A 26,158-nucleotide genomic window follows, 5' to 3' on the forward strand; every position below is an offset into this window, starting at 1 on the left:
CAAATTTAAATATTTGAAAAGATTTAGTTGATTTCAGCAGCCAAGACGACATATTAGCGGTGAAATCTTAGGTTACCCTCGTGGAGTTATCAAAACTTAACTTGCATAATGTTATAGCTTAAAACATTTTTCAGATCTCTTATTTGGTTTGATAACCACCCCACCCCACGATGGTTATTCATATCAACACTGTATTAATCATCTCACTGACAAAGAGCACTGAGGTTTGAATGGTCCAGGGGCCTCTCAACATTAAACAGACGGTAAATGAATCCACGTTTGAACCCAGGAATTTTTTATTACAAGTCCAAGGTGTTTCTACTATATTTTGTGACCTCTAAACTTTTATACTTCATTTAAACTTCAGTATTGGAGGAGCAGGGTGCTAGCCTCAATTCAAACAAAGAAAGAAACAACAGTTCTGCTCTCTGACACGCCACCCACACCTGTACGATCACTGCGCAAACACATCAATGGAACTATGCATTTTTGGTTTGACCATGGGAATGTTTTACTTCTAAGAACAGAGGTAATGAAAAGTTGGCTACAAACCAAGTTTTGCAAAAAAAAGATGAAAATAGGGACTTCCCTGGTGGTCCAGTGGTTAAGACTCCACGCTTCCACTGCAGGGGGATTGGGTTCAATCCCTGGTTGGGGAGCTAAGATCCTGCATGCCGCGTGGTGCGGCTAAAAAAACAAATAAAGAAAACCCTTAAAAAAGATGAAAATACTTTCTAAAGGCTTTTTAAAATAAAATGAAAATACATTCATCCTAAAAACTGTATTACATACCGAAGATTGCGTACATAAATTCATACTATATTAACATTCTTACATATTTAAAGAAAATGTTGCTTTTTGAAAAATTACTTAGAGCCCATCATCAAGGACAAAGACATCACTAGAAACACACCTCCAGCCGGGTGGGCGGTGCAGCCTGTAGGCCTGGGAGTGTTCGGATGAGCAGGGTGGTAAGGAGGGATGTGCCTATGCAATGAGGGCAAGAGACAGACAACTGGGGACATATGAGCTTCTCGCTCCACTTCCCAAATCTCATGAAAATGGCAGTTGAGAAATTTGAAATGGCAGTTCCTGGAGATGTCATAAAACTGAAGACAGACAGCATGTATGTGTGTTAAAGATTCAGGTAGCGCAAAGGGGGAGGCAGCCCAGCCCGCAGGAAGTGAGCAATGGGGGCGCACTTAAAGGGCACAGGTGGCCTATGTTTGGGAGAATCACGTCGAGTTTGAATTCTGAACTCTCAGAACTCCAGACTTCCCTGCCCTGCTGGGTGTTTCTGGAAGCTCTGCTGGAGGAGCACCAGGGAGCCCCGGACCAACCCGGCCGCCTGGCACGGGGCGGAGGGTGCAGGAGTGGCTCTGAGAACAGTATTCGGTGACCGCCCTGTGTACTAGATCATCGCGACAGTCTTGCTGTTGTTCTGGTACAAAGTTTGATGCTAATTATTGATAGAGACATGGAAAACGAACTTATAGTTCCAGGAATAACACAGAGCTACACCAGAAAGGAGACTGGGACTGTTACAGGGTCAACTGTGATCACAATAACGTAAACCACAACCGTGATGGGACTCTGCGGGCGGGGCGGCGGGGGGCAGCTTGGAGAAAGGGGAGAGAGCTGACAGGCAGGGGTCACTCCCAACAGAGGTCAGCTGGAGCTGAGAAAAACTGGGTAGAAAAGGCTTGTTTGAAAAGTGGTGACTAGTCTAGACTGCATGAGAAAAAGTGGCGTGGGTGAGGCAACCAGGGTCTGCGTGAGAATTTATTTTTGTTACACTCTGGTAGCAACCTAGGTATTTGAGATGGTGATAATAAAATCAAGGCTCAGTCTGAAAAGAGGAAAATTTTGTTCACATCAATAGACTGCAAAGTTACTTGACGAAATTCAGCAGCCATTCCTAATTTTTAAAAGCTCTAAATAAAATAACGAAATACTGAGACTGCCTTAACATAGCAAAGACCATTTGTTAAAAGAAGTAGCTATTATTAGAAAAGGTTAAGCACAGTGTACAACCCAAACCAGGAACCTACTGGGCACTTGCTGTCACCATCATGCTTCAACAATATATTAGCGCTTTAGGTAAAACAATAGATAAAATGAACTAAACAGATTCGCTAAAATAAAGAAGGGAAAAAAATCCTAGAACTGCACTTTGCAATGTGGTTACCACATGTGGCCGTATCAGTTTCAGCCTAAATCGACTGAAATTAAATGCAATGGAAAATTCAGCTCCTCAGCTGCAGTGGCCACACTTCTAATGCTCAGTAGACACATGTGGCTGGTGGCTCTCATCTCACAGCTCAGACACACATTTCCATCATCCCAGGACAGCGTCACCCTCGAGCTGTAGCTAAAACGAGCAAAAAATAAAACTAAAAAGCCACTCTTACAAACTATCAAGAAACAAAGCAAAGAGAGAAAATAACAAACCCATCATTACCGTACATAAACTATTGCTGGGGGTAAGTTAGCCCAAACAGATGCAACTTTCTTCATGTCATGGTTTTTCAGCTAAAAATGGCCATATAAATTATCTGAAATATTTTATGAATAAATTATAAATGAGAATGAGAATTTTTTGGTAAACATTTATTTATCACTTATCACACAAATCTTCTCCGTATTTCAAAACCCAAAACAAGGAGGAGGAGGTCTCTTATCCAAAGTGGGGGTCAATGGCTTGGGGAACTGAAAAGCACAGTAGGTGCTTAATGCCTTAAATATCTTCCATTAATTGAAACACGAAGTGTGTTATTACTTAAACATAGAACATACAGCCAAAGCCTTTCCTTTGCGTGTGGGCTTGTTGACTGGGCTTCTCATTGCTTTTCTTGTGTAAATCATACTCTGACCTATCGTTGATTTCCAACTTCAGAGCACTGAAAGTGGGCTGACTTAGGCTCCCGCAAAGCTAGATTTCCAGACTCCATCCTAGCCGTCATTCTTACCTCCAACCCTACGGCTGCTTAGCAACTCACTTTTTTAGTTTTTCCAAAGCACACAAATTGGTTTTCCCAGAAACAAGTGCTTTTTTTGTACTCCTCAGCTTCCATACTGTTTAATTTAGCAGTTGGGTGAGTAACAGATTTGGGAGGCACTGACACGTTGTAAACTTGGCAAAGTGTCCCAGAAGCTGCAGAGAGGAGGTGGCGGAGGAGCCCCGACCAGGGCCTGACCGAGGTGCCTCCGTGAACCAACCGCCAGGCTTCGCAGGGAAAGAGCGCATAGGAGCCCAGCGTAAACCGGCGGTGGTGGCCTCCTAAGTTCCTCTTGGGAAGGCAGCTTAGTCCCCTGAAAGGAACATTCTAGATCAAGAGGTTCAGAAAAACTGGTCTTACGCACGGTGCAGCCTCCAGACCTTTCTTAAACTTCACGGCAACTTGAACGGAACACACTCGGGACACGGACGACTTGTGCTCAGGAAAGGCTGCTATTAGAACACGTGCCTGTCAATATCCTGGAACTCAGGGGAGACAGCTGCAGTTCACCTGGCCCGATGCAGTCTTATGAAGGGGGAGGAACCTGCCACCATGGAAAGGAAACTTGTACCCGAAAAACCAACTTTCTCTCCAAAATATCCCCGGGCAAGTCATACTCTCACAGACGATGGTACACGTGTTGTTTTGAGTCCTGGGTTTATTTTCTCATTATTTCAATGATACAAACAGCAATTAATTTTCAAGAAAATCAGGTGAGTCTCACTATTTAGGTGTTACACTTCATCTAGGGCAGAGCTTTTACAAACACTGTGTTTCCTGCTCATGGGTTCGCAGAGCGAGGTTGGGGCCAGAACCTGTCTTGCTGTCACTGCCCTCTCCCTGGAAGACCACTGTCCCCACTGGCCCTCCGTGACCTCCTGGGACCTGGGGAGATGTGCTCCTACCACTCCAGTCTTCCACGTTCAAGGTGTTTTATGATGGAAGCCCTGGACACAGAGCCAGAGGCATGAACCGAATCCAGGTGCGCAAGCAGACAAAGGACGGCTCTGAGCACTCGTCCAGCGAACGCAGGGCTGATGTCTCAGGTGAGGCTGTGACCACGACTGATGTGGTCTCCCGCCCTCTCTGGGTGAGGTTCCCGGGGCATCCCCAGCAGTGGCCGTGCTCTGATCTGTCCACGTTTTTACCAAGAGAGAAAGCCAGTCCCCTACCAACACCAACGCACAGAGAGAGACAGCACAGCAGTGGGACAGCAGAGGTACCCAGGCAGGCTTGACTCTCGACGGTGGACACAGTGTGATGGAGGCGCTTCCCACCGCGACCAGGAGCTCCAGGGAGGGGTCTCCGCTCCTGCGGCCCGGCCTGCGAGGAGAGGGTGGGCAGACCAGCACCCGGGCACCCAGTGGCAGGAGGCCTCATCCCCTGGGTCACCTTGCTCAAGACGGAGCACGGGGGAAGTGCTGCAGGAGCAGGGGCATGGGGAAAGGAAAAGGAGAAATAAAACTGTTTCTGGCACTAATGTAGGAGGCCAGGCAACAGCTAACATTACCAATAACACCTTCCATTCAAAAGTTTAGTTTAAATTTGAAGTCATAAGTGGCAAAGCTTCTTCCAGAATCGGAAGCTGCAGGGAAGCCCAGGAAGTGCTCTCGGGCTCCGAGGCCAGAGCCGTGCTGGTCACTGGATCCCCAGCCTGCAGACAGCAGGTGCTGACCTGGTCCATCCGTCCTCCTCTGTGATGGGCTGGTGGGACCTCATGACCGGGTGGGTAAACACTCCTCAAGCCGCAGCTCCTGGGGTGGAGGTCTCACAACCCCATTTCCTCTGCCCCCGGTGATGAAGCCGGAGCCCCAGGGAAGCCCAGCCCAGTCCCGTCAGAGGACTTTCAACTGCCTGGTTGTGGCGGACACAGCGCTGGACACCGTTTACTTGTTTCCAGGAGCTTCTGTGCATCAGCCACGCCTGTGTCGGTGGACAGGTGAGAACAGGCGCAGCGAGATGGGAAGAAGGGCCCGTCACCTCCTCTCCTGTCTCCTGGCTCCGACCCCAGTGGGCAGGCGGCCGAGTGCGGGTGTCAGTGTGTAGATGACACAAGGGCAGATGGCGAGGGACACTGAAAAGCAGCTGCTACTCGATGGCAGGAAGAGCCACGCAGAGGCCTCAGCTGGGGGTCAGCTCAGCTCGACTGGCCTCCGCACCATGACCAGCACACCCTCCAGGCCAAGTCCCTTCATTACGGACATTTTTATTCGCTTTTTATTTTTTTAACCCTGCTCGAGAGAAAGCAGAGAAATGGCGCTTCTTGCTCCCTGGTCACTCCTCGTATAGAATTTGCCGTGGCCAGAACGACGCGGTCTCCAAGGCTCACGTGACCGGCAGCACCTCGTGTGCCCCGTGGACGACCCCGTCAGAGGGCAGGCCAGCGCCCCCTCAGCCCAGGCTGGTGATGCGGCAGCCAAGCGGCAGTGGAGGGTATGCCCGGGTCCTTCCTACACGCCCCCGGGGCCTGCTGTTAGTACCCACATCCAGGGTTCTGGTTTGATTCTCCCGGACAGCGCTTCTCGGTTTTTAAGATTCTTGGAGGTTCCAACGTGTACCCAGGGCTGAGACCCACAGTCCTGGGGTGCAGGCGCTAGACGGGACCTCGAGGATTACGAGTGCGGGTGCTGACGGGGCCCCAGAGCAGCAGCCCCCGGGGACTTGCTAGAACGTTCCCGTGCCCCACCCCTGGCCATTGCGCCAGAGACCCAGGCTGACCCCCGTCCCTGAGGTGGTGCTGAGCCGCTCAGGGGCGCACGGCAGCCACGCCCCACCTGGCACGGGAGGGAGGGTGGGCTCGGAGCCCACAGCTCGTCAGGCCACAGCCCCGACCTCGTCAAGCCTGGCTTCCTCCCATGCAGAGCAGGTGAGCCAACCGGGCGGCTCACCAGGGGCCTGCTTGGCACAGGGAGGCCCGTCTGGCCGGCGGGGTGCCTCCCGGTCTCACGCCACCGCCGAAGGGCCGGGCGTCCCTGGACGCTTCACTCGACGGCCCCCGGCACCTCCACAGACCCAGAAGGCAGGGCCGATGACCAGCCCAGCCCACGAGCCCATTGGGGAAAGCACTGCTCCCCGGATGAACGGTGACAGCAGCAGAGGGGCCGGGTGCCGCCCTCATGAGTTCATTCCATCCCCCAAACTCACAGGCCTGGGGTGTCCCCAGGCTCATCGCACAGACGAGTAAATGAGGCACTGAACGGAGCTGGGCTGAGCTGCCAGAGGCTCCCCAGCCCTGCCCACAGCGCCTCTGTGCTGTGGGCTGGGCTGGGTGGGGCACAGACACACAGCGGGGCCCAGCCCAGCCAGGCCGCTTTCGCCCTTGGCCGTCCCTGGCAGCACTGGGCAGGTGGCTCGGCCTGGGGGTGGGCACGGTGGAACGTCGCCGATCCACCTGCACCTCCTGGGCGGAGTGTGGCCCCCAGGGCCCCTGACCCTGGAGCCCCTGGTGAGGGCTGTTGTCCCCGCTGTGGGGTCCGAGAGCCCGCTGCTGGGCTGAGGATGGAGAGGCCACGCGCTGGCTGGGCGGTGCCTCGGGGACAGGATCTGTTGTCACGGCTGCTCTTGTTTCCTGTGCTTCCGTCTGGGGTGATTCAGGCCACACTAGTTACTAGACATATCTGAACAGGAAAAAAGCACTTTAAGAAGGAATGTCACGTTTTCTCACTCCATCTGTCATTCTCCTCGTGAGCCCCTTAAATAAGTGCCAGGGCTCTGCCTGGTGAACAAGAACTTTGGGGCAGAGGGCCAGCTGTGGGGTCATTAAAAGGACCACAGAGGGGCTTCCCTGGCGGCGCAGTGGTTAAGAATCCCCCTGCCAATGCAGGGGACACGGGTTCGAGCCCTCGTCCGGGAAGATCCCACATGCTGCAGAGCAACTAAGCCCGTGCGCCACAACTACTGAGCCCGCGCACCTAGAGCCCGTGCTCCACAACAAGAGAAGCCACCGCAATGAGAAGCCCGCACACCACAACGAAGAGTAGCCCCCGCTCGCCACAGTTAGAGAAAGCCCGTGCGCAGCAGCAAAGACCCAACGCGGCCAAAAATAAATAAATAAAATAAAATAAATTAAAAAAAAAAAAAGAAAGACCGCAGAACTTCAGAGTCGGGAAGGGCCTTCTGGCTCTCGGCGAACACGCTGCTTCACAGCAGGGGTGCACGCCTAAAGAGGCTCAGTGACCCCCCCAAGGCCTTGAGACCCATTACACGCACATCAGAGCCTTTGCCACATCCTGTTACACCAGGCTCTGTCCACTTAGAACTCCTCAGTACCTAAGGGGACGATACGAGCCCCTCACTGAGACACCCTTAAAATTCGACAGACTCTTGCAGGCGTGCGATCTTAAACTACGAAAGCAGCACACGCCCCGGACCGTGCATTCAGGTGCGTCAGTCCAGGCACGAGGAGGTGTGGCCCGTGCTGCGAGCCCGTGTGCAGCCTGCAGCGGCGGGTGAACCCGCTCATGTTTATGGACTACCTGGGGACACGCCTGTGCTGCAGGTGGAGCCGGGCCCTTCACACTGGCTCAGGGCACAGTCTCTGTCCTGCAGGAAACTCAGGTGGGGCCCCTCGTGTTTCTGACCACTCTGGTCTAAGGCACAGTCTGGTCTCCTTAGTTAACATGCCTTCTCCACCTGACTTATTTCAGGCTAGTGGGAGTGGAGGGCAGACTGGGGTTTGGATCTGCTGGTGGTGGTTTTCGGGGCTCCAGGGGGCTTGGAGGCACTCAGGGGTCTTGGCACAGGTGCTCGTGGTGGAAGCCAGCACCTCCTCTTCCCATGGACCAGGGGCCGCCTCCCCCCAGCTGCGGCCCCGACCCCTCTTGGCCCTCGCCCTGGTGGCTGTCCTCCTGAGCAGAGGACAATTACAGACCCAGTGGACCTCTCTGCCCAGCTGCACCAAGACGGCTGCCAGCCACCTCTCATCCCTGTGTCCCCCAGCAACAAGACAGTCCTCTCACTGGGTGGGGGACCCCCCTCCCATCCACAGGGGAGCAGACATCACAGAGCATTCCAAGGACTCTCCCCAAAGAAACCCTCTCCCCAAACAGTCCTGCCCCCGCCCCCTTTGCCTTCTACGCTGAGAGCGTTGGGGAAACACCTCCTCGGAGTGGCCTCCCCCTGGCCCCTCCTGGGCGTCTGGCTCCTGCCCCTACAGGGCCTGGTGACATCCTATACACCTGCCCATACACCACGTACACAGAGACGTTATGTACGTTCTTCTCACAAACACAGGATATCCTATATGCTGGCGTATTCCTTGCTTTCTCACTTAACAACAGACATCTCGTATTTTTCATGTCATTTGTGAGATGTGCCATCATTTTTAATGGCTACATGTTCCAACACCCACTTTACTTGTGATATAAATAGCAGTGATGAAATAATTGTCTGATCAGAATTCTAGTTATTAAGTACTTAATAGGTGTCCCCAAGGTGCTTGGACTTTTATCCCATTCTTTCGGAAGGAACTGTAATTCTTCCCCAAATGATGAGGAAAAGCTCTTCTTTACAGAGAACGTTAATTAATACGTGTAAAGAATGGTTAGAATTTTAAAAGTTGACATTTTGGACCCTAAATACCGGCTGATTCAAGCATGAATCATCCACAGGGCACGAAAGCCAGGAGGTGGGAAAGCCTGGGAAAGCCCAGCAGCCCCACAGACCACCTGCCAATTGCAAAGAGAAAAAAGAATTTCATTTTCAAGATTCTGGAGGTCACTTTTAAGCAGGTGACCAAACAGCATAATGGGATGTTGAGGGACATAACGGGCACCAGAATGTTGACGCCACAGAGCACACATATAACCTGCACGCCTTCTTCCCAAAGGGCTTGACCTGAGTCAAATCAAACCTTTATGTCCAAACTGCAGCGTAAAGGAAACACAGGGGCTAGAAGAATTCAACCCGGAAGGAAACACCGAGACTCACCCAGAACGTGGGGCACTCTGCGAGGTAGCTGACCTGCTGCCTTAATTTTCAGAGGCACAGTCTAAGCAACCCTAGAGTCAGGGCATTGCAGCTCTGCGGAAACGGTCCACGGAACGTGTCTTGCACAAGCTGTCACAGCAAGGGCAGGAGGCTGACAACTGCTGGACCTGGGTGGTGGCACCTACACCTCCCTTCCAACATGTTGATTATACAGATTTTCAATCACACAGAAAGGAGCAGCCTTTCTGTTGGAAAACTGCTCACTACGATCATTAGGGGAAGCCACAGTTCGACCCGCAGAGCCATGTGTGGGCCTAGAATAGCCGGCGCAACATGGAATCCTGGCCCTGGGCGGGAGGGAGGTGGCCCCAGGGTCCCCCAGGGAGGGAAAGCTGCCTGCCTCAGGCCTCGCGAGCTGACCCTTGTGGCCACGAGCAAAGAGCACACAAAACAGAAGAAAGCCACGCCTGGTGGAGGCGGAGATGAGGCCGTGGGGATGCTCTGATGGGACCAATCTCAGAGCCCCGAAAACGCCGCCCAGCAAGTTACTCTCTTTTGCTTCCGTGCAGCTCACTTATTTTCATTCCTTGAAGACGAGGCCTCTGCTCTGTGTTCTCGTAGGGAAATACTAAACCAGATAAAAACTGACAGGGCAGCAAAACAGACGTGCTCACCACCGGGCTGGTCTGCAGGGTGTTAACTGTATTTGTTAAAATAAAACCGCAGCCACCTGTGCAGACACAGCTTTGCAGCCGCCTGCCTGTCTGAGGGCCCTGCTTCAGGCTTACAGATGGGGACGTGATTTACTGTTTCCTGCAGGTAAGTACACAAGCCAGTCTTTGAGGCCCCCGGGGCCAGGAGGACTCTGACCAACGAACGTGCTTCCCCAGACCAGCAGGCGCCCCGATTCGAAAGACCACAGAGGTGGCCCGGGGCAGCCCCGACCCTCTCACTTCTCCCAGGGCCCTGAGAACAGCGCGGCCATGAGCAGCCATCCCCTTGGGGCCTCCGGTCACTGTCAAATTTGTCCTATGCCCCACGGCCAAAATGAGGCTGTTTGCAACTTCTACTCACAGCCCTCGTCCTGCGTTTGGATCCTTCAAAGGGCAGCTGCAGTCACGACCGGCAGAAATCTCTCCATAAGCTCACCACCACCTTGCTTTGACTTTCTGCTGAGACCACCCCTCAAAATACTTCCATTCCTGGCAAGTCACGGTTCCCCAGCGGTCTGAGCTGGCCACACAGCACAAGAAGGACCCCGGGGGTCTGTTTCCTGACCTCAGGGTGCGCAAGGTCGAGACGTGGACGTTATCCCCGCAGCGGCGGCACAGGGAGCCCCGCTGTTCCAGCGGCTGTGTCCCGGCGTCTCAGCGCTCACCGAGGAAGCAGACGTGGTGCTGAGCGGGTCCAGACCCCCAGCCCTGCAGATGGTGACGCGATCGCTGCGAACCCTCTCCTGGATCTGGAAGCTCCGAAACGCTGGCCCCCACCCCCGTCAGCCCCGCCCTCAGCTTCGGATTTGCTCTTTGGGCACCTCTGATGCTTCCGGTCCGGGTGCCCAATTATAAATATCCTGCTTCTCTGCGTCCTACAGAGTCCAGCTAATCTCACCACTAACGGGGATGATCAAACTCTACCAAATGGAGGGGTCTTTCTTTCTGTTGCTCTAAGGATGCATATCTACATCATTTATTCTTAAAATACGTGTAGTGAGATAAGGAGAGCTACATCCATGCTGGGTATGGAGCCAAACGCCTTTTTAGAAATGCTGCAGTCAGGCATGACGACAGTACTTGCTAGTGGCAGAAATGGAGTGGAAAGGAGCCTTTTGAGGGGAAACGCCCAGAGTGACAACCCACCAGAACTAATAACAGCCTATGTCTGGGATGTGCACTTCTCAGAGACAGTCAGTGCAGGTGAAATCTGGCTACGTGCTGGGAGGGGAGCTGCTGCAGTCAGGACTCAAAAGCAACTTACAGAACAAGCTCAGGGCGTTTGATAACAACCCCCTACCCGTGCAGACAGAGATGGAACAATTCATCTTCCAAACAGCGCACTGTCCTTTCTTCATGACTCGGCACAGCGTTTGGACCAGCTGCAGCCATACCCTCTTAAAACTTGCAGTGACAAGCATTCGTCTCTCCAACAAATGTTCACCGAGCGTCCACTGGTCTGAGGCTGCCCGAGGTACCTGATGGAGGCACCTGGGCCAGGAGGGCCTCACCAGGTCTTCCTGCAGCAGGAACACTGCAAGTTCACAAGCCGACAAGGGCACCAACATGGGCTGGCTCTTCAACATCCCCCAGCTTGTAACTGAGTCCACACAGCAGGTCAAGCCTTCGGGTGTGGACCGAGGCCCAGGGCCACGCAGCTTCCTAGGCCCCCTGTATGAGAGCCTGGATTTTACACAGGGGCAAACCCAGGCGCCGCGACAAAGCTCCGACTCCAAATGCCTTTAGAGGGCTGCAAGGAGTATTTTACCGGGAACTCATTCTTCAGACAACTCCTGGACACCCCAATATTCTGTTTAACTAGGGTGCTACAATGATCCCACCCTTGGTGGGCTAGAGGTGAACTATGAAACAAGGCCTGGGAAAGACCATTTGGGGGGACAATGCCACCAGATGGCACCTCGATCAAATCACTTTGGAACTTTGAATATGAAAGTAGCAAAGTTTGACTTCAGTTCAGATGGATTCCATTGGTGGGAGTCATATTTTGGGACTTGAACTAACGTTAAACTAAGACTCGAAACCCAGAACTAACCAAAGCTGTTAACTGAACAAAAGAATTTTTCAAAGGAACATACAGAGATCCAGTTTGAACCTATTTAAAGAATATGCTGAATCCAATAAACCCCAAACATCAAAATGTCCTCCAAACTGAGCTGAGTGAACCTAGTGCCTGCGGTCGGGGTCCCGGCCAGCACAGCTGCCCGAGAACTGACCGCAGGTCCCTCCGAGATGGGCCCAGCACCTTCACGCCTCTCTCCCGACATCTGTACAACGGGGGCCCTCGGGAGTCCCAGTGAGGTCTTGCAATGGGGTCAGTTTAGGAAAACTGATGGGGAGCTAAATTTGTGCAGATGCTGCGCCTTTCACCCATCGAGATGTCTGCTGTTGTCCTTTGTACAAATCCTCAACAACCTTCCCTCCAATGTCTGTGACCACTTGGGGCATTGTTGGTGGTGCCACATGAGCTCCCAGGCAGGCAGAGCCGAGCCGCGTCCGACAGGGGAAGTCTGGACTCAGCTGACAGGCTGGAACTGGATGCGTGGGGAGTCCTGCCATGTTATTCCCAGGATAATCTTCCGTGGATTTATGAGCAGGACTTGGCTGACGTCCCGGGATCGAGCCGGGACATCCATCTACCAGTGCTAAGACAGATCGTCCTCATACAGTACAGCAGCCAACAGCTGCGCGTGCCCCCCAGGGCAGGACGCCTGGCTGTGGCGTCCACAGCTCCTGGCCAAGACCGGCCTCGTGCGGGACCATCCTCCCAGGCTGTGTGCGAGGGCTGGGGGCCCAGGGCCCCTGGCACGTCCACAGCTCAGTGCCCTGGGTCCCATCGTGCTGGCCCCTCCAGCCCCGTCCACCCCGGGAGCTGTGCCGGCCGCTCAGTCCCCTCCCTCCTCCTCCTTCTGGGCCAAGCCCTTCAGGGCTGCCCTTGGCCACTCCTCCTGCCTCCAGGACCTGCTGCCCCAGATGGTCCCACTAGTGGGCGGTCTCCAACCTCCCTCCCAGCCCTCCCTTCTGCCTCTGCTCAGGCTCCGCAGCACCACACCCCCCGAAGGCGCTCTCCCCGGGCCCCAGCTCCTCCTGTGTGATCTTCTTTCTCCTGCGTTCCTGGGGTGGCTCCCCCACCGCCATGCGGCCGTGGGACCATCTCCGCCACCATCTCCCTGCAGCCCGGCCTCTGCTCCGCCAGCCTCCTGTCCTCTTCCGTCGAGCACGCCTGCGTCACCTCCACCTGCAACGTGACCCGCTTGCAAGGCCCCCCAACTCCTCTCAGAAGTGTCTGCTCTGTGAACCGTCCCGAAACACAGCTCATAGCAGACACCCCGCTTTTCAGAATCCTCTGGGGCCCAGCTCCAGGCTGCGGGTCAACGCTGCTCTCCTTCCTTCACCCACGCATTCCGTGTTCGCGTCCCCAGCCCTCCCGGCGGCTGGACCCAGCTGATCTGTGTGCCGACACACACCTCTCCTACCTGCCCGCACGGCCAGCCCACCAGCTCCAAGCTCTGGAACAAGCCCCAGGAGCAAACGCTCCCCACCCCCCCGAACTTGGTGAGCTTGGGTGCCTTGCACGGGGCCACGCAGGAGCAGAGCGACAGCGCTTGCTGGGGGGACACAGGAGGCACGTGCTGTCCTTGTCACTGGGGCCCAGCGGGCAGCCAGGAGGCCTGGCCTCACCCTCAGTGTCCACTCACACAGGCCTCAGTCCTTCCGTTGCAGAGAAGGAAGTAGCTGTAAGAAGTCAGAGATTGCTTGAAAAGCGGTAGTAACGCTTCCCTGGGATGGATAAGAAGTGCCTTGAAAGTGTCAGTTCTTGAGCTGCGGGAGCCCCACCCAGGGCAGGTCACAGCCAGGGCGATGTTTAAGGTGCAGACATCTGGGGCGCTCTGGGCCCTGATTCAACGTCCTGCACTGCAGGGCCTCCGCCTGCAGCTGAACCCCGGCCGCCTCTGACGGTTCCTGTTGATACACAGAGAACCAGGCGTGTCGTGAGGAAGCTGACGGCCAGGAAATCGAGGAGGACTCACCAAATCAACGTGCTGCCCCAGGCCCCAAAGCCCTCGCCGTGGGCCGGAGGAGAGAAGGGGCTGATGTCACTAAGTCAGTAAACTGGTGGGGATCCTCATCCCAAGGGGAAGCTTCAGCGGAAGGTGCAGACAATTAGATGGACATGAGGTCAATCTCCCTGTAGCCGTGGGGGTTCAGAGGAGGCCCCTCACCTTTGAAGCAGGCTTTGGAGAGGGAGAAGACCTTCATCTAAAGCATGCCTCTCTTTCTAAGATGCCAAGTATGGCTTTGTGAAAAGCGTGCTTGACTTAGGGTCCAGGGAGCTGGGCTCTGCCACCAGCTTGGATGAGAGACTGGAAAGTCCACTCCCATTTCCTCACCTTGATGGGCTGACGACCACCTTCCAGCATCAAGATTGGGACCCCCAACGCCTGCTCGGTGGACATCTCCCATTCTTGTCCTGAGAGTGGACCCTCGGAGCCTTCCCTCCGCCCTGGACACCGGGAAGGGTCCGCACGTCTGCTCCTGGGTCAACAGACGCCAGACAGGAGGGTCCTTGGCAGATGCCTTGGTGCCCAGAGGCTGAGGGGCACCTAGATGGGCCCCCACCCTGGAATACAAGAGGGTGCGCTCGTCATCACGAGGAAGGCAACACCAAGTGCAGAGGCCACGGAGGCTGGGGGCCTCGGCCAGGCGGCGGGTAGGGTCGGGTGGTGGTGACCAGCTGCAGGCGGAACAGGGCTGCATGGAGTGAATCCACTCCAGGGCCGAGCACAGGACACACATGGACGCCAAGACCACGGTCCCCGAACACACCGCAAATTTATATAGTCAATTACCAAAGTACTGACCACCAATCAGCTTATGATCAAAAAGCTTCCATTCTTCTTGGTAGTTTCCCCACTCACCGTTTTTCTGCCTTAATCTCCAAGTAGAGATAAAATAAGTCCTTAGCCATTTTTCTGTCACGGTCAGCTTCTGGTTCAGAGTAGACTGATGCTATTCCATGTTCAGATGCTCAGATTTCCCCTCAGAAATCCTTCAGTCGTTTGACTCAAAGCCCTGTTATCCCTGCTCCCCACCCGGTGCATCGCCATCGGGGGCTTGATTTGGAGTTCCCAGAGGCGATGACATGTCCTGCCCAATTTCTCATCACCCTTCTAGCCTGGTATCTGCTCAGTAAGAACATGCTGGAAAAATCAGTGAACGACAGAGCCAGCCAAGGCTCCAGCAACGACAGTCCACTCCATGATCCAAGGCGACCCCCCAGGAACAGGCCCGGCTATGAGGGCTCAGGGACAACCACTGGAATGGATGCTTGACCCAGAAAACTCTACAAAAACTCGCAAGTGAATGGGTGCCCGGGAAGGGCTGCGACCGGCCCAAGCAACCAAAACATGCACAGCTGAAGCCCCAGGAACCTGGGGGGGCATGTGGCTGACACGTGTAACTGTGCCGCCATCGTGGCAGCACAAGCCACGAGCCCACGAGCCAGCGCCAGACGGCGGGGACTGCAGCCGGGACAGCGGCTTCACTGGCCACTTGTGACTGAAGTGCAGTGTGCCGAGGAGCCTCCAGCAGGCTCTCCCACCCCAGAAAGGGACCCTGTGCTTTCACATCACAGGACGCGAGACGGTGGACCACATCAAACCACTCAACAGGCTGGAACCTGCACCGCAGGCTCATCTGGAGGGGGAGCCACAGCCTCAGAACCAGCCCCACCCGCGGGAAGAGTGACGGGACATTTTCAGGACGCGGCCTGTGTGACACTAAGTGGGGGCAGGGAAGGCGGAGAGGTGCTCGCGGGGGAGGAGACCGCGAGCAGCTGGCTGAGCTGTGTCTTGGGGTCACCAGCACCTTAGAAAGATGGGCGGGAGAAGTAGCTTGGTTCCCATCAGCAGCAATGCCAAGTGGCACAAAGCTCCTTCCTGTGACCCAGCCTCCTTCTCACCTGTGGCTTCCAGGTGTGCTGATGCTCTACCTGCTAGTAATTGACTTCTCGCGCATGATTCCTTTCATGAGTTTAAGCATAAAAGTTTAACTCAGAGTAGAATTTTTTCAGCGAGATTTGTTTCCTATAAAAAGTAAAGTTAAAGCCATTACTTTCAGAAAATCAAACCAATACTTAATTATTATTTAAATATCCAAGGCCGGTAGCTGATCTTATTGAGTTTAGAAATTAGAAGAAATCGCATACAAAAAGACTCACCTTAAGGAAAAAAACAGATCAGGCTGTTTGCCTTATCAGCTCAAAGAGCTACTTGGACGAGAACAAGAACGTACCTACATCAGAGAGAAAACTGAAAGGGAATAATGGGCCTCACATCACACTGAACTCAGAAGGGCAGCAGGCGCCCTCGGACCCCACATGGATGTAAGGATGTAAGATGGAGGGAAGTCTGCTCACACGACCCACTCGCAGGTCAGCTAAGGACGAGGAATAGACGCTCTTCAGGGAGAGGGACAACCACCACCACCTGCCCTTGGGCCAGAGGCAGCGCTGCCTGGGGGGGGGGTGGTCAGAGAAGAGTCGCAGACAAGGGTCATTCCCCCTCGGGGGGGGGGGGCGGTCAGAGAAGAGTCGCAGACAAGGGTCATTCCCCCTGGGGGTGGTGCGGTCAGAGAAGAGTCGCAGACAAGGGTCATTCTCCCACGGGACTTTCTGAAGAGAACACGCTCATGAAGCTGCCTAGTTTCCTCTGTGACAAAGAGGTGCAGGGAGGAAAGACGAGATGAAAAGTGGGATGTAATTAGTTATATTCTGTGTGACACAACCATCACAGAAATAAGCAAGTCTCTTAAAATGATGTTATTTGGTCATAATGAGAAGGATGTTCCGATTTCATGCATAGTGGCTGGAAGTTAACCCTCAATTGCTGGTGAAATATTTTATTGTCATGAAGAAATGCAGTCACTAGAGTATTGCTTGTAAGCTACCTAAAAGTCCAGGAGCCTGGGACAGACTAAGGAAATCTGTTAGAATACTACATAGCTCTTAAAAGGAAAGTATAAACCAATTCAGAACGGTTGCCAAATACATTGCTAAAGTTAAAAAAAAAAAAAGGAAAACAAAGTACAGACCAGAGCTGGCTTCCATCTGCACAGTGAAATGGGGAGGGATGCACATACACACTGTGCACACGTGAATTCTAAGAGGGATGGACACACATGCTGTGTATGTATGGCATCTTTTCTATGTGCATATATCAATTTTTAGTATGAAGTTTTTCATTAATTTGTTCAGCAAAAGCTTATTTGACACCTTTTTAAGTGCTGTGCAGGATCTTGTGGCTGCAAGGACAGTGGACAACGTGGTAGAGGGACCAAGAGCACAGAGTGGGGAGTTATGGCCCAGAGGCCACAGCACGCCCTGGAGAAGAGAAGCAGGACGTCCACACCTGAGAGCCGCCCTCCTGGAGCTGGGGACAATGCATGGGCGTGTCTTGGGAAAAGGCACTGGCAGCTTTGTTCCGGGCTCTTTTTGAGGACGTCTGTAGAGCAACAGCCTTGGCAGACAAGAGAGTGCAGCCCTCAGGCTGATCTCAGTAACCAAGAATGCATCTTTCTCTGGAGCGAAGTTTGGGCAGGACACCAGCAGCCTCCTTGTGACACTGGGGTCTACCAAGCTCAGGGCTCCTCAGCCAGGACAAAAATGCACCGTGGGCCTCTCCACACAGGTCCTGAGGGACTTGGGGAAAAGGGAACCCACAGGAGTGGGAACATGACGCCCACACTGCCCGCTCTTCCAGGAGCAGGTTACCTCTGATGATGCTGACAGGGCCTGTGCCTTCTGCAGGCATCCAGAAAACTGTGGCAGGGTAACTTGTTAGCTTGAAGGGGGCAAAATCCAAACCCGCCAGAGCTCCTTGACAAGTGGATCAAAATTAGTCCAGTATTCTTTGTTTAAGAAACGTCAGAGAAAAGTAAGTTTTTTAGTCTAGCACCTCCTAGGGCCCCGGTCTTGAGCTAATGTTCACTGTCATACCTACCTCAGCCACGCACCTTCAGGACCCAGCCCAGACTGTGGAGCTGTCAAGAAACATAGGTACCTCCTTGTCCTTCCGAAATATAGGCCACATTCCACCATCACCACCACCGCCCCCCCTCCCCGCCCCGATCTGGGCAAAAATGATGTAAAGTCACAGGAAAGTTCCCATGTGACCCACGCACAGGCAGGAACACGGGGCAGAGCTGGAGAGCTGAGTCACTGCTTACCACCACGGTCAGCACCCCCCATGCGGGGACAGAGCTGCCTTGAGCTATATTTTCAGGCCTCCGTGGCCTGACTGCCTCATTGGCAGGATTAAGTTAGTCTTAGCGATGAATCAGTATTAACTCACAAAGCTCTAAATACCTCCTAAGCTTTTCTTTTTTACAAAGTGAATCCCTTAAAGGGGTTGAGAATTAAAATTGGTTTTGTCTAGATTTATGTGTTGGTTTGTTTGAATTTGTTTTGGATTCAACATGTAATAAAAAGAATTCCTTGTTAGACTTATACAAATTATCTCAGTAGAACTGAAAACTCGTTTTTTGGCGTCTTTGGTGCTCTTTCACACCAATTTCTTGTAGCTCCTACAGACCCTCAGTATCTCATCTCACTTTCAATTTCGTGAAGCAGGTGCACAGTGTTGACCCTGGAATCGCTCTCATCCCATCCAGCTAGAAGGCCTTCACTTCATCTATAGTATCTTCATTCTGGTAACTCATTACTATTTATATCCTTGGTATTCGAGCCATGCAGATTTCAAAGAGCAAAAAGAAAAATGGGAATTTAGAACACGAGTTGCCTTTCTACAGAAAGCCGAGGGCGCCAGGCTGGCTACCGTGGCGCCACCTCCTTCCCGAGGGCGGCCGCCATCTGCGAGCTCTTGCCACGGGTCAAAGGTGAAAGGGCTCAGGGGCAGGTATCTTTGCTGTCGAGCTAATATTAAAATAAGAGCCTGCAATATAAGAAAATGTCCAAGGACCGACACTTGTCATTGCAAAGACTTAATGACACCTTTCCCCACAGCTCCAAACAGGGGAGATGTTTGATGGCCTTTACCTAAGACGTTCTTTCTGCTCAAGCTGATGCCAAGATCTTCCCAGGCTGTGCCGTCCACACTGTCCAGCACGTCTGTGTGGGCCACACACAGGTCACCCTGAGGAACGCTGGGCCAGGCGGCAGAGCCTGCGAGGGAGCCCTACTGAGTGTTTGAAACGTCCCGGCCCATCTGTGCACCGCGAGGGGCTCCCCAGCTGGGGCCCGCCTGGCCCAGCTGCCACACAGAGAGCAACCTGGCAGCTGAGGCAGCGACCACACAGGAGGTCTGCCTGCTCCTGCAGAACTTTTTAAAAAGTACTAGTTGCAAAGTTTAAGAACTGGAACATTTTACCTAAAGTTTGCATTTCTGACGTCCTGTGAAAATAGGAAGCTGGGCAATTCGGCGCTTGCATTTCTCCACAGCAAGAAGTGGGTGGGGAGGGACATTCCCCACATCCCCGCGGCCAAACGTCACCCTGCCCGGCCACACGCCACAGCTCACACTCGTGCGCCGCTGGCCCGGGGACAGGGACAGACCCGAGCCCTCGGAACGAGCAGAACTAAAAGGACACTGTTCTGAGCGAATTAAGGCCACACTCCATCCACCTGAGCCAGCCAGAGAGCAAGAGCCTTTTTATCAAAGAAACCTGATCAAGGACCACACATCTTACTCCGCAATGGACGGAACCAGCCTCCTTGGACTCGCCCTGTTCCTCCAGGTGCCGCATCTGTCCAGGTGAGTCGTGGACACAGACGTGCAGGTGCTCCCCCCGATGCCTGGTCAACCCTGACCCACCGCGAGGGGGTCTCCTCCAAGGCAAAGTCACGGCGAAACTCCATCCCTTAAAAGTTAAGTGTTTCCTGCCGCCTGCTGTGCCAGTTTTGTCTTGTTAACAAAATGTTCTTGGTGAGTGTGGGAAATGAAGAGCGACAAGAAAGAAACACTAAGATGGTATTTCGGGAGATTTCCCCCAAAACAGCAGTTGTGAGAGGGGCAAGGGGAGGTGAGCAGTTTCCAGGTGAGTGAGGGACAGGTGGGCTGTGGGCAGAGGATTTATCAACAGTCACCAACTGACTACAATTCGGTCCGCCTTCCATTATGTCAGCGGGAAAGTTCTGCGCCCTTCCTGCTTCGCCAGTGTCTGCGTGTGTCCACAGCCTGTGGCCGAGGGCCCGGCAGCGTGTCTGGCGACGGCTGTAGGAACTGGGGGTACTCAGCCCCGGGAAGAGGAAGCAGAGCCGTGAGCCCGCTCAGTGCCCGCAGATGCCCCACGTGAAGAAGGGGTTCTGTTCACGGCTGCCCCCGATTCATGCCAGTCAGCAGACGCCGCTTATGGGCGGCCCCAGAGCCCAACAACTTGACTGCCCAATAATGGTGTGAGGGGGCAGAGGCCCCTCCCTCGGGAGTCTCCCAACAGAGGCCAAGGATCACCCACTGCGGATGTGGTGGACAGTGGCCCCCCCCCCATTCAGGAGGCCTCGTGGACGGGACCTGTGCTGACGGGACCTGGTCCCTGCCACTGACTAGATGCTCCCAAGGGTTTCAGCCTGTCTCCTCTCAGCATTTAGCTCCCCTAAGTCTCTTAATTTTCTCTGAAGGGAACAGACCTCAGTGGCCATGACAACCGTCTTGTCCTGAGACCCTGGTTGGCAAGACCCGGCCTCATGGATCCTAGTAGCTGGCTAGTGGTCACACGTGGCTTTGTACAGGGTAGATCCTCAGGCCATGTTTGAGCCACCTCGCTTGCCCTCCTCTGGACAGAGTTCGAGCAGACCTTTTGGAACACATGGCTCTCGGGATCTCGTGTGCACTGCAGAATCACAGGCCTTGAAGGCTGGAAGGAACCCTAGGGCCAGAGTCTTCATTTTTCAGGCGAGGGAGTGGAGGCTCCAGGGGCACAGGAAGGGGCACACCAGAGCTGCTGGCCACCTATGAATACCTGAAATGTGTGGTTCGAATTGTGATGCACCGTAAGTGCAAAATGCACACCAAGTTTCCAAGACTTAATCTTCCAAAAAGTAAAATTTCTCATCAATATTTTCTATTGATTACAAGTTAAAATGATAATGATTCAGATATATTTGGATAAATAAAATATATTTTTAAAATTAAAATCACATGTTTCTTTTCACTTATTTTAACGTGGCTACCAGAAAGTTCAAGATCACCCATGAGGCTTGCATCCTGCTTCTACTGGGCAGCACTGGTCTAGAACAACGCCCACATCTGTGACTTCCCATCTGAGGTCCTCTGCAGGACACCAGACTTTTAACACATGGTTGTACTTTGATTTTAATTTTTTTTCTTGAAGAGAACAAAATAATGACAGAACAGAGAAAAAGAAAACTGAAGGACAAGAGGTTTTTGCTATTGTTTATGATCTGGATGTTATCCCAGAACCTTCAAAGTTTACAGACATGAGAAGGTGCCCAGGGTGAGTGCACGTTGTCCTGGCATTGCTTCTGGGACGTAGAGAAATAAAGTCAGCAAGCTCACTGTACTCATAACCGGTCTGTTCTTCAGGAAAGCAAAAGTCTCATTTTCCTGTTTGATTTCTGATAAATTCCCACCATTCTTAACTGGATCAAAATCATCTGTGATGTAACTAAGAATTTTAAATGCAAGAAATCGGATAAATACTCATTCCATGGAAAATGGAGTTGCTTTTGCAAAGCGTAACAACGCCCATTAAATTACTTTAGTAGGGCTTCCCTGGTGGCGCAGTGGTTGAGAATCCGCCTGCCAATGCAGGGGACACGGGTTCGAGCCCTGGTCTGGGAAGATCCCACATGCCGCGGAGCGGCTGGGCCCATGAGCCACAACTACTGAGCCTGCGCATTTGGAGCCTGTGCTCCGCAACAACAGAGGCCGCGATAGTGAGAGGCCCGCGCACCGCAATGAAGAGTGGCCCCCACTTGCTGCAACTAGAGAAAGCCCTCGCACAGAAACGAAGACCCAACACAGCCATACATAAATTAAAAAAAAAAAGAAATTACTTTAGTAACTGCTGCTATTATCTCAGACCATGGAAACTATTACTGTTAAGGGTGAGGCTTTCTTTTAAAAGGTTTGTGTGAATGATCCCCTCCCCAAACACACCCCGCTGCCCATTACTCACAATGCTATGAGTTTTGCCAGCAGTTCATTAAAAAACAGTGGAAGCAGACTTTTTTTAAAACACACAGGTGACCTTAAACACCAGTTTTCCGAGTGAGGTGCAAGCTACTTGCATGTCAGCTCATCCACACCATCCGGGGCACAGTCTCACTCACCAGGCATCTGCCTTACCTTTGTATTTTTCTGTTTGAGCCCTTAGAATCTCTGCACATCTTGTTTCTTCCTCCTGTATTTCCAGATGAAATCGGCATTCCGGGTGAATGCTGTTCACCTGCTCAAGGTTAAAAGAAATAGAAATAACTGAAAATTGCACTATAATGGGAAAGTCAAGCAAAATTTCTACATAAAAGCCCCCAAAACCTCACAGTTCTAAACTACTTACGTAGTTCTAAACTTACTAACGTAATACATTTTATGTTGTTAGTACTAATTTGGTGGCAATAGAGCTCTTTAATCCAATAATCTTTCAATATTCGAGTCCTCCATTTCATAGCCCTTGATTTAATCAAAGTAAATACATGTTTACTCATAAGCCCATTCTTAATGACTGCACACAACCCCAGACGCCGGCGTGCTTCATCTAAGGCCAGGCTCTGCGTTCACTGGAAAGCCCTAATGGGACAACTTTATTTTTAGAGGTTGCAGGTCACATTCAAAACTGAACTTTAGAATTTGGTGTGAAGGAGCTTTTCAAAAAGATGAGGGGTGAGTAGGGAGAGGCCTGGGCGAGAGTCACAGCACTGAGGCTTCCACTGAGCAAGAGGTGGGGGACTTCACGTCAGGCTCTATCACGGGAACTAAAGATGCGACACAAACGGTGACGAACATTGTCCATCAACGTGAGCAGAAGACAAAGCCACATACTGCTTCAGTCTTGGAAGGTAATATTCTCTGGTCTTTATTTTCACAAAGGTCCAACGTTCTCTCTTTTTATTGCCACCTCCCACCACCCACAAATACTCACGCTGTAGGATGGAGCTGTGCCCCCCGCTCTCATGTAAGAACAAACTTTTTATTAAAGAAAACCATACTCTTGCGTATATTATGGCCATCTATGTTTAATTATCCTACTATTGAAATAAGTCAATAGAATTCTAACCAGGAATAACATTTCCTAACAAAATTAAGAGAAGAAACTTAATGCTGAATACTTTTGCCACATTTACCCTCATTTTTAAAGATCTGAAGCTTGGGTTCCCCCCCTTCCCCCCGGCTCATCACTGGGCAACCACCACTGTACAAACTCCCGGTTTCAAGCAGGCTGTATTTTTCATACCTGAACAAGTCAATAGCTTAAATTTCAGAATTAGGGAAATTATTTTGCCTTAAAAAGAAAAATGGATTTTTGTTAAGGTATTAAAAGACACCATGATATCTGACATTCTTGGAATATGCACAGCAATGACTTATTTTGGGACATCCTAGAAGTTAAAGCAGCATTAACCATAATCATTCCTGGTACTTTTAACTAGCTCTTTCAAAGCACTAAAATTAGTAGGGAGGTTCTTATCCTCACAGCATCCCTCTGAGGGAGGAAAGACTCCGTTTGTCTTCACACTAGACAAGGGAGTTTGGCAACCCTGAGGGGTGGGCTAGGTTCATGCCCTCCTGGAACCCGAAATATCCTCAGCAATTACAACTTTCCCTAAATAGCTCCATCCTTGGCTTCGCAACCTTAAGAGGGGATATGAGTCAATACAGACAGTGATCTGGCCGCAATATAAAATGCGAAATGTGTACACACGCCAACACTGACTCTAGTCTGGCAGAGAGGGAAGCAGGAAATAGGGTTCACAGTTTTTGTGGTTTTTTTTTTAAGGGTCTTCAAATAAAAGGAAGAATTCCTGAGAATTAAATAATCTACAAATGCACTCATTTAACAAATTTCTATTCAGCATGTCGTTTTTTCTGGTGCTCTTAAATAATGATAAAAAAACATCAACTTTCTGTAGCTACATCGCGTCTCCCTGGCACACACCTAAACAAGACAAACAGCAGCAACAGTACTAGGAGATGGAAGGGGAAGTAGTTAAGGACAAAGCGAACTCCAATTTCCCTCGGAAACGTGAGGCCTGCGGAGGTGACCAAGCCCTACCCACCACCCGACTCGGGCGTCCCTGGACCCGCGAACCGTCCTCGCCGGCCACAGCCTCCGGGAGGACGCGGCCGGACCCGCTCCGCTGGGAAGGGCGTCGAGCAAGAAATTGGATCCTTTTCCCAGCGAACCCGGGACGGCGGAGGGGACAGAGCAAACGCAACCTCCCAGCCCGTCTCCAACCCGGCCGAGCGCGGAGCTCGGCTCTTCGCGCTCGGCGGGGAGGGTCCGGAGCGTCCCCGGCGGCCCTGCTCCCTCCCGCGAGCCCGGCGGGCAGGTGGGGACCCCGTGACCTGCCCCGCTCCCCGCGCCCCCGGCCCAGCCCCGCGGCCGGACGCGGGAGCGCAGCGCAGCCGGGCGCGGGGGCGCTCCCTCCGGGGAGGGGCGGCGCGCAGGGCAGGGCGGGCGGCGCCGGGGTCGCACTCACTGGGGCGAGCAGCCAGCCGCAGCAGGTCAGCAGCGCGGGCGGCAGCAGCGCGGGCGGCAGCAGCGCGGGCGCCCTCATCCCGGCTCCGCGGCACGGACATGGGCCGGGCCGCCCGTGCGCAGCGACGCGTCTCCCGCCTCCCGAGGTCCTTGCGCGGCACCCGGCGGCTGCCGGCAAGTCCCCCGCCCGCCCGGGTTGTGCCCCGAGGCGGCCGCTCCGCCCCCGCGGTACCCCGTCCCCGCCCCTCGCTCCCCGCGCCCCCCGCCCCCGAGCTCCCTTCCGTCCCGGCGCCGCGTATCCGCCCCACGTCCCGCGCCGCTCCCTTACCGCCCCCCGTCGGTATCCCCCTCCCCGCGCCCCTGGCCCCTCCCTCGTAACCCCCGTGCTGGGCTCGCTCCCCCGACCGTTCAGCAGCGGGTGAGGGGTGCGCACAGGTGGGCGTGCTGGGCCCGCACAGCTCGGAGGGAGAGCGACTCCGGAGGGACCCGCTTTGGGGTCAGAGACCGGCCCCTACTTGTGTCCTTGTTAAACAACCTAAAGACCCCCAAGAAGGTGGCAGGAAGAGCATGTGGGCTGCCTTGGAAGCCACTGGAGTTGGCTGGGGCAACCGAAAACTTAGAAAAAGACGCGTGGAGTGCATCTTGGTGGGGGGCAGACTTGGCGCGGTGGCTGGTCTTCAGTCCTGCCCCTGTCTCCCCCTGCTGCAGAGGTGGGCCGTGGGTGGCGCTGGCTGCAGGGGCCTTGGACCGGCCTCATCCCACACCTGCCTTGGAACCTCCGGAAGGATAGTGTGGCGTAAAAGCCAGTTGTTATCCGGCACGAGGAGAAGCGCTGGAAATGAAAAATAAAACAGGAAATTTTGTAGTGGTTTTAACTTTTTATTTGAAAATAATTTCAAACTAACAGAAAAGTAAGACTAGGACAAAGGACATCTTTTCACCCTTTATTTAGATTCAGCTATTAAAGTTTTACCTCACTGGCTTTGTCGTTTGTATTCTCTCTGACCACACTCATCCCCCAATAGATCCATCAATAACTTTGTTATCTGTCTGTCATCTCTCTGTCTATCAGCTATTAATCATCTATCTATCACCTATCATCTGTCTTTCTGTCTGGTGGGGAACACTAGTAGAGACAGGTTTTGGGCTCAGGGTGAGATCTGGGCTCTGGGTATGCAGCTTGGGATCTGGAAGCTTATTGACTCTGGACCCAATTTGACAAATATTTCTTTTACTCACTATCTGAAGCCGGACAAGCAATGAACTTTGAGCCAAGTGCCTGTGTAAATGGGAATGGTGACACCTGCTCCCCACCTCAAGGGTCGGGTTGCAGTGAGAATCTAGATTCTCTATGCGTGTGTAAATACTATGCTCTAGTCCAGCAGATGGGGGTGTGTGATGCGGAGAGTAAGTGTGGTAAGAACAAGATACAGGCAAATGGGTGGGGGAGGAGGGGAGGGGGGAGGGAGGAGGAGGGATGAAGGGGGAGGAGGAGGAGGGGGGGAGGAGGAGGGATGAAGGGGGAGGAGGAGGGGGGGAGGAGAAGTCCTTTTTTCCTGGGAGGAGCTTGGAGGAGTGAATGTCTAAATGGGACTGAAAAATGGTTAAGGGTGAGAGATCAGAACGGAGGGAGAAGGCATCTCGATCAGATGGAGCACCTGGACAGAAGCCCAAGGGACAAGGATTGTGCTGAGAGCATCAGAGTAAGAAAGATGGTCAACTCCGGAGGCCTGGGGCCCTGAAAGACAGTCTTCACTCAATGGAGAGCAAAATCTGAATTATACGAGAGTAGAAATTTTAACACACTGTGGATGCACAGCACAAGGT

At 53.0% G+C, this 26,158-nt stretch overlaps 1 protein-coding gene across 2 annotated transcripts in view; it reads right to left on the minus strand.

Annotated features, from left to right (window-relative positions):
* VIPR2 (vasoactive intestinal peptide receptor 2) overlaps positions 1 to 24,508 on the minus strand; it is a 69,470-nt gene extending 44,962 nt beyond the window's left edge. Inside the window, exons 1-2 of one of the 2 annotated variants that reach the window (XM_061199013.1) lie at positions 24,333 to 24,508; positions 21,982 to 22,081 (exon numbers count right to left, since the gene is read on the minus strand). In XM_061199013.1, coding sequence (XP_061054996.1) covers positions 21,982 to 22,081; positions 24,333 to 24,410 — 178 coding nt within the window. In that variant the 5' untranslated portion in view covers positions 24,411 to 24,508. Of the gene's footprint in view, positions 1 to 10,001; positions 10,015 to 21,981; positions 22,082 to 24,332 lie in introns of those variants that run through there. The other variant, XM_061199014.1, reaches the window with a different exon arrangement.
* Positions 24,509 to 26,158: the final 1,650 nt, after the last annotated feature.

This window comes from Eubalaena glacialis, chromosome 8 (genome assembly GCF_028564815.1).
Source record: "Eubalaena glacialis isolate mEubGla1 chromosome 8, mEubGla1.1.hap2.+ XY, whole genome shotgun sequence".
NCBI lineage: Eukaryota > Metazoa > Chordata > Mammalia > Artiodactyla > Balaenidae > Eubalaena > Eubalaena glacialis.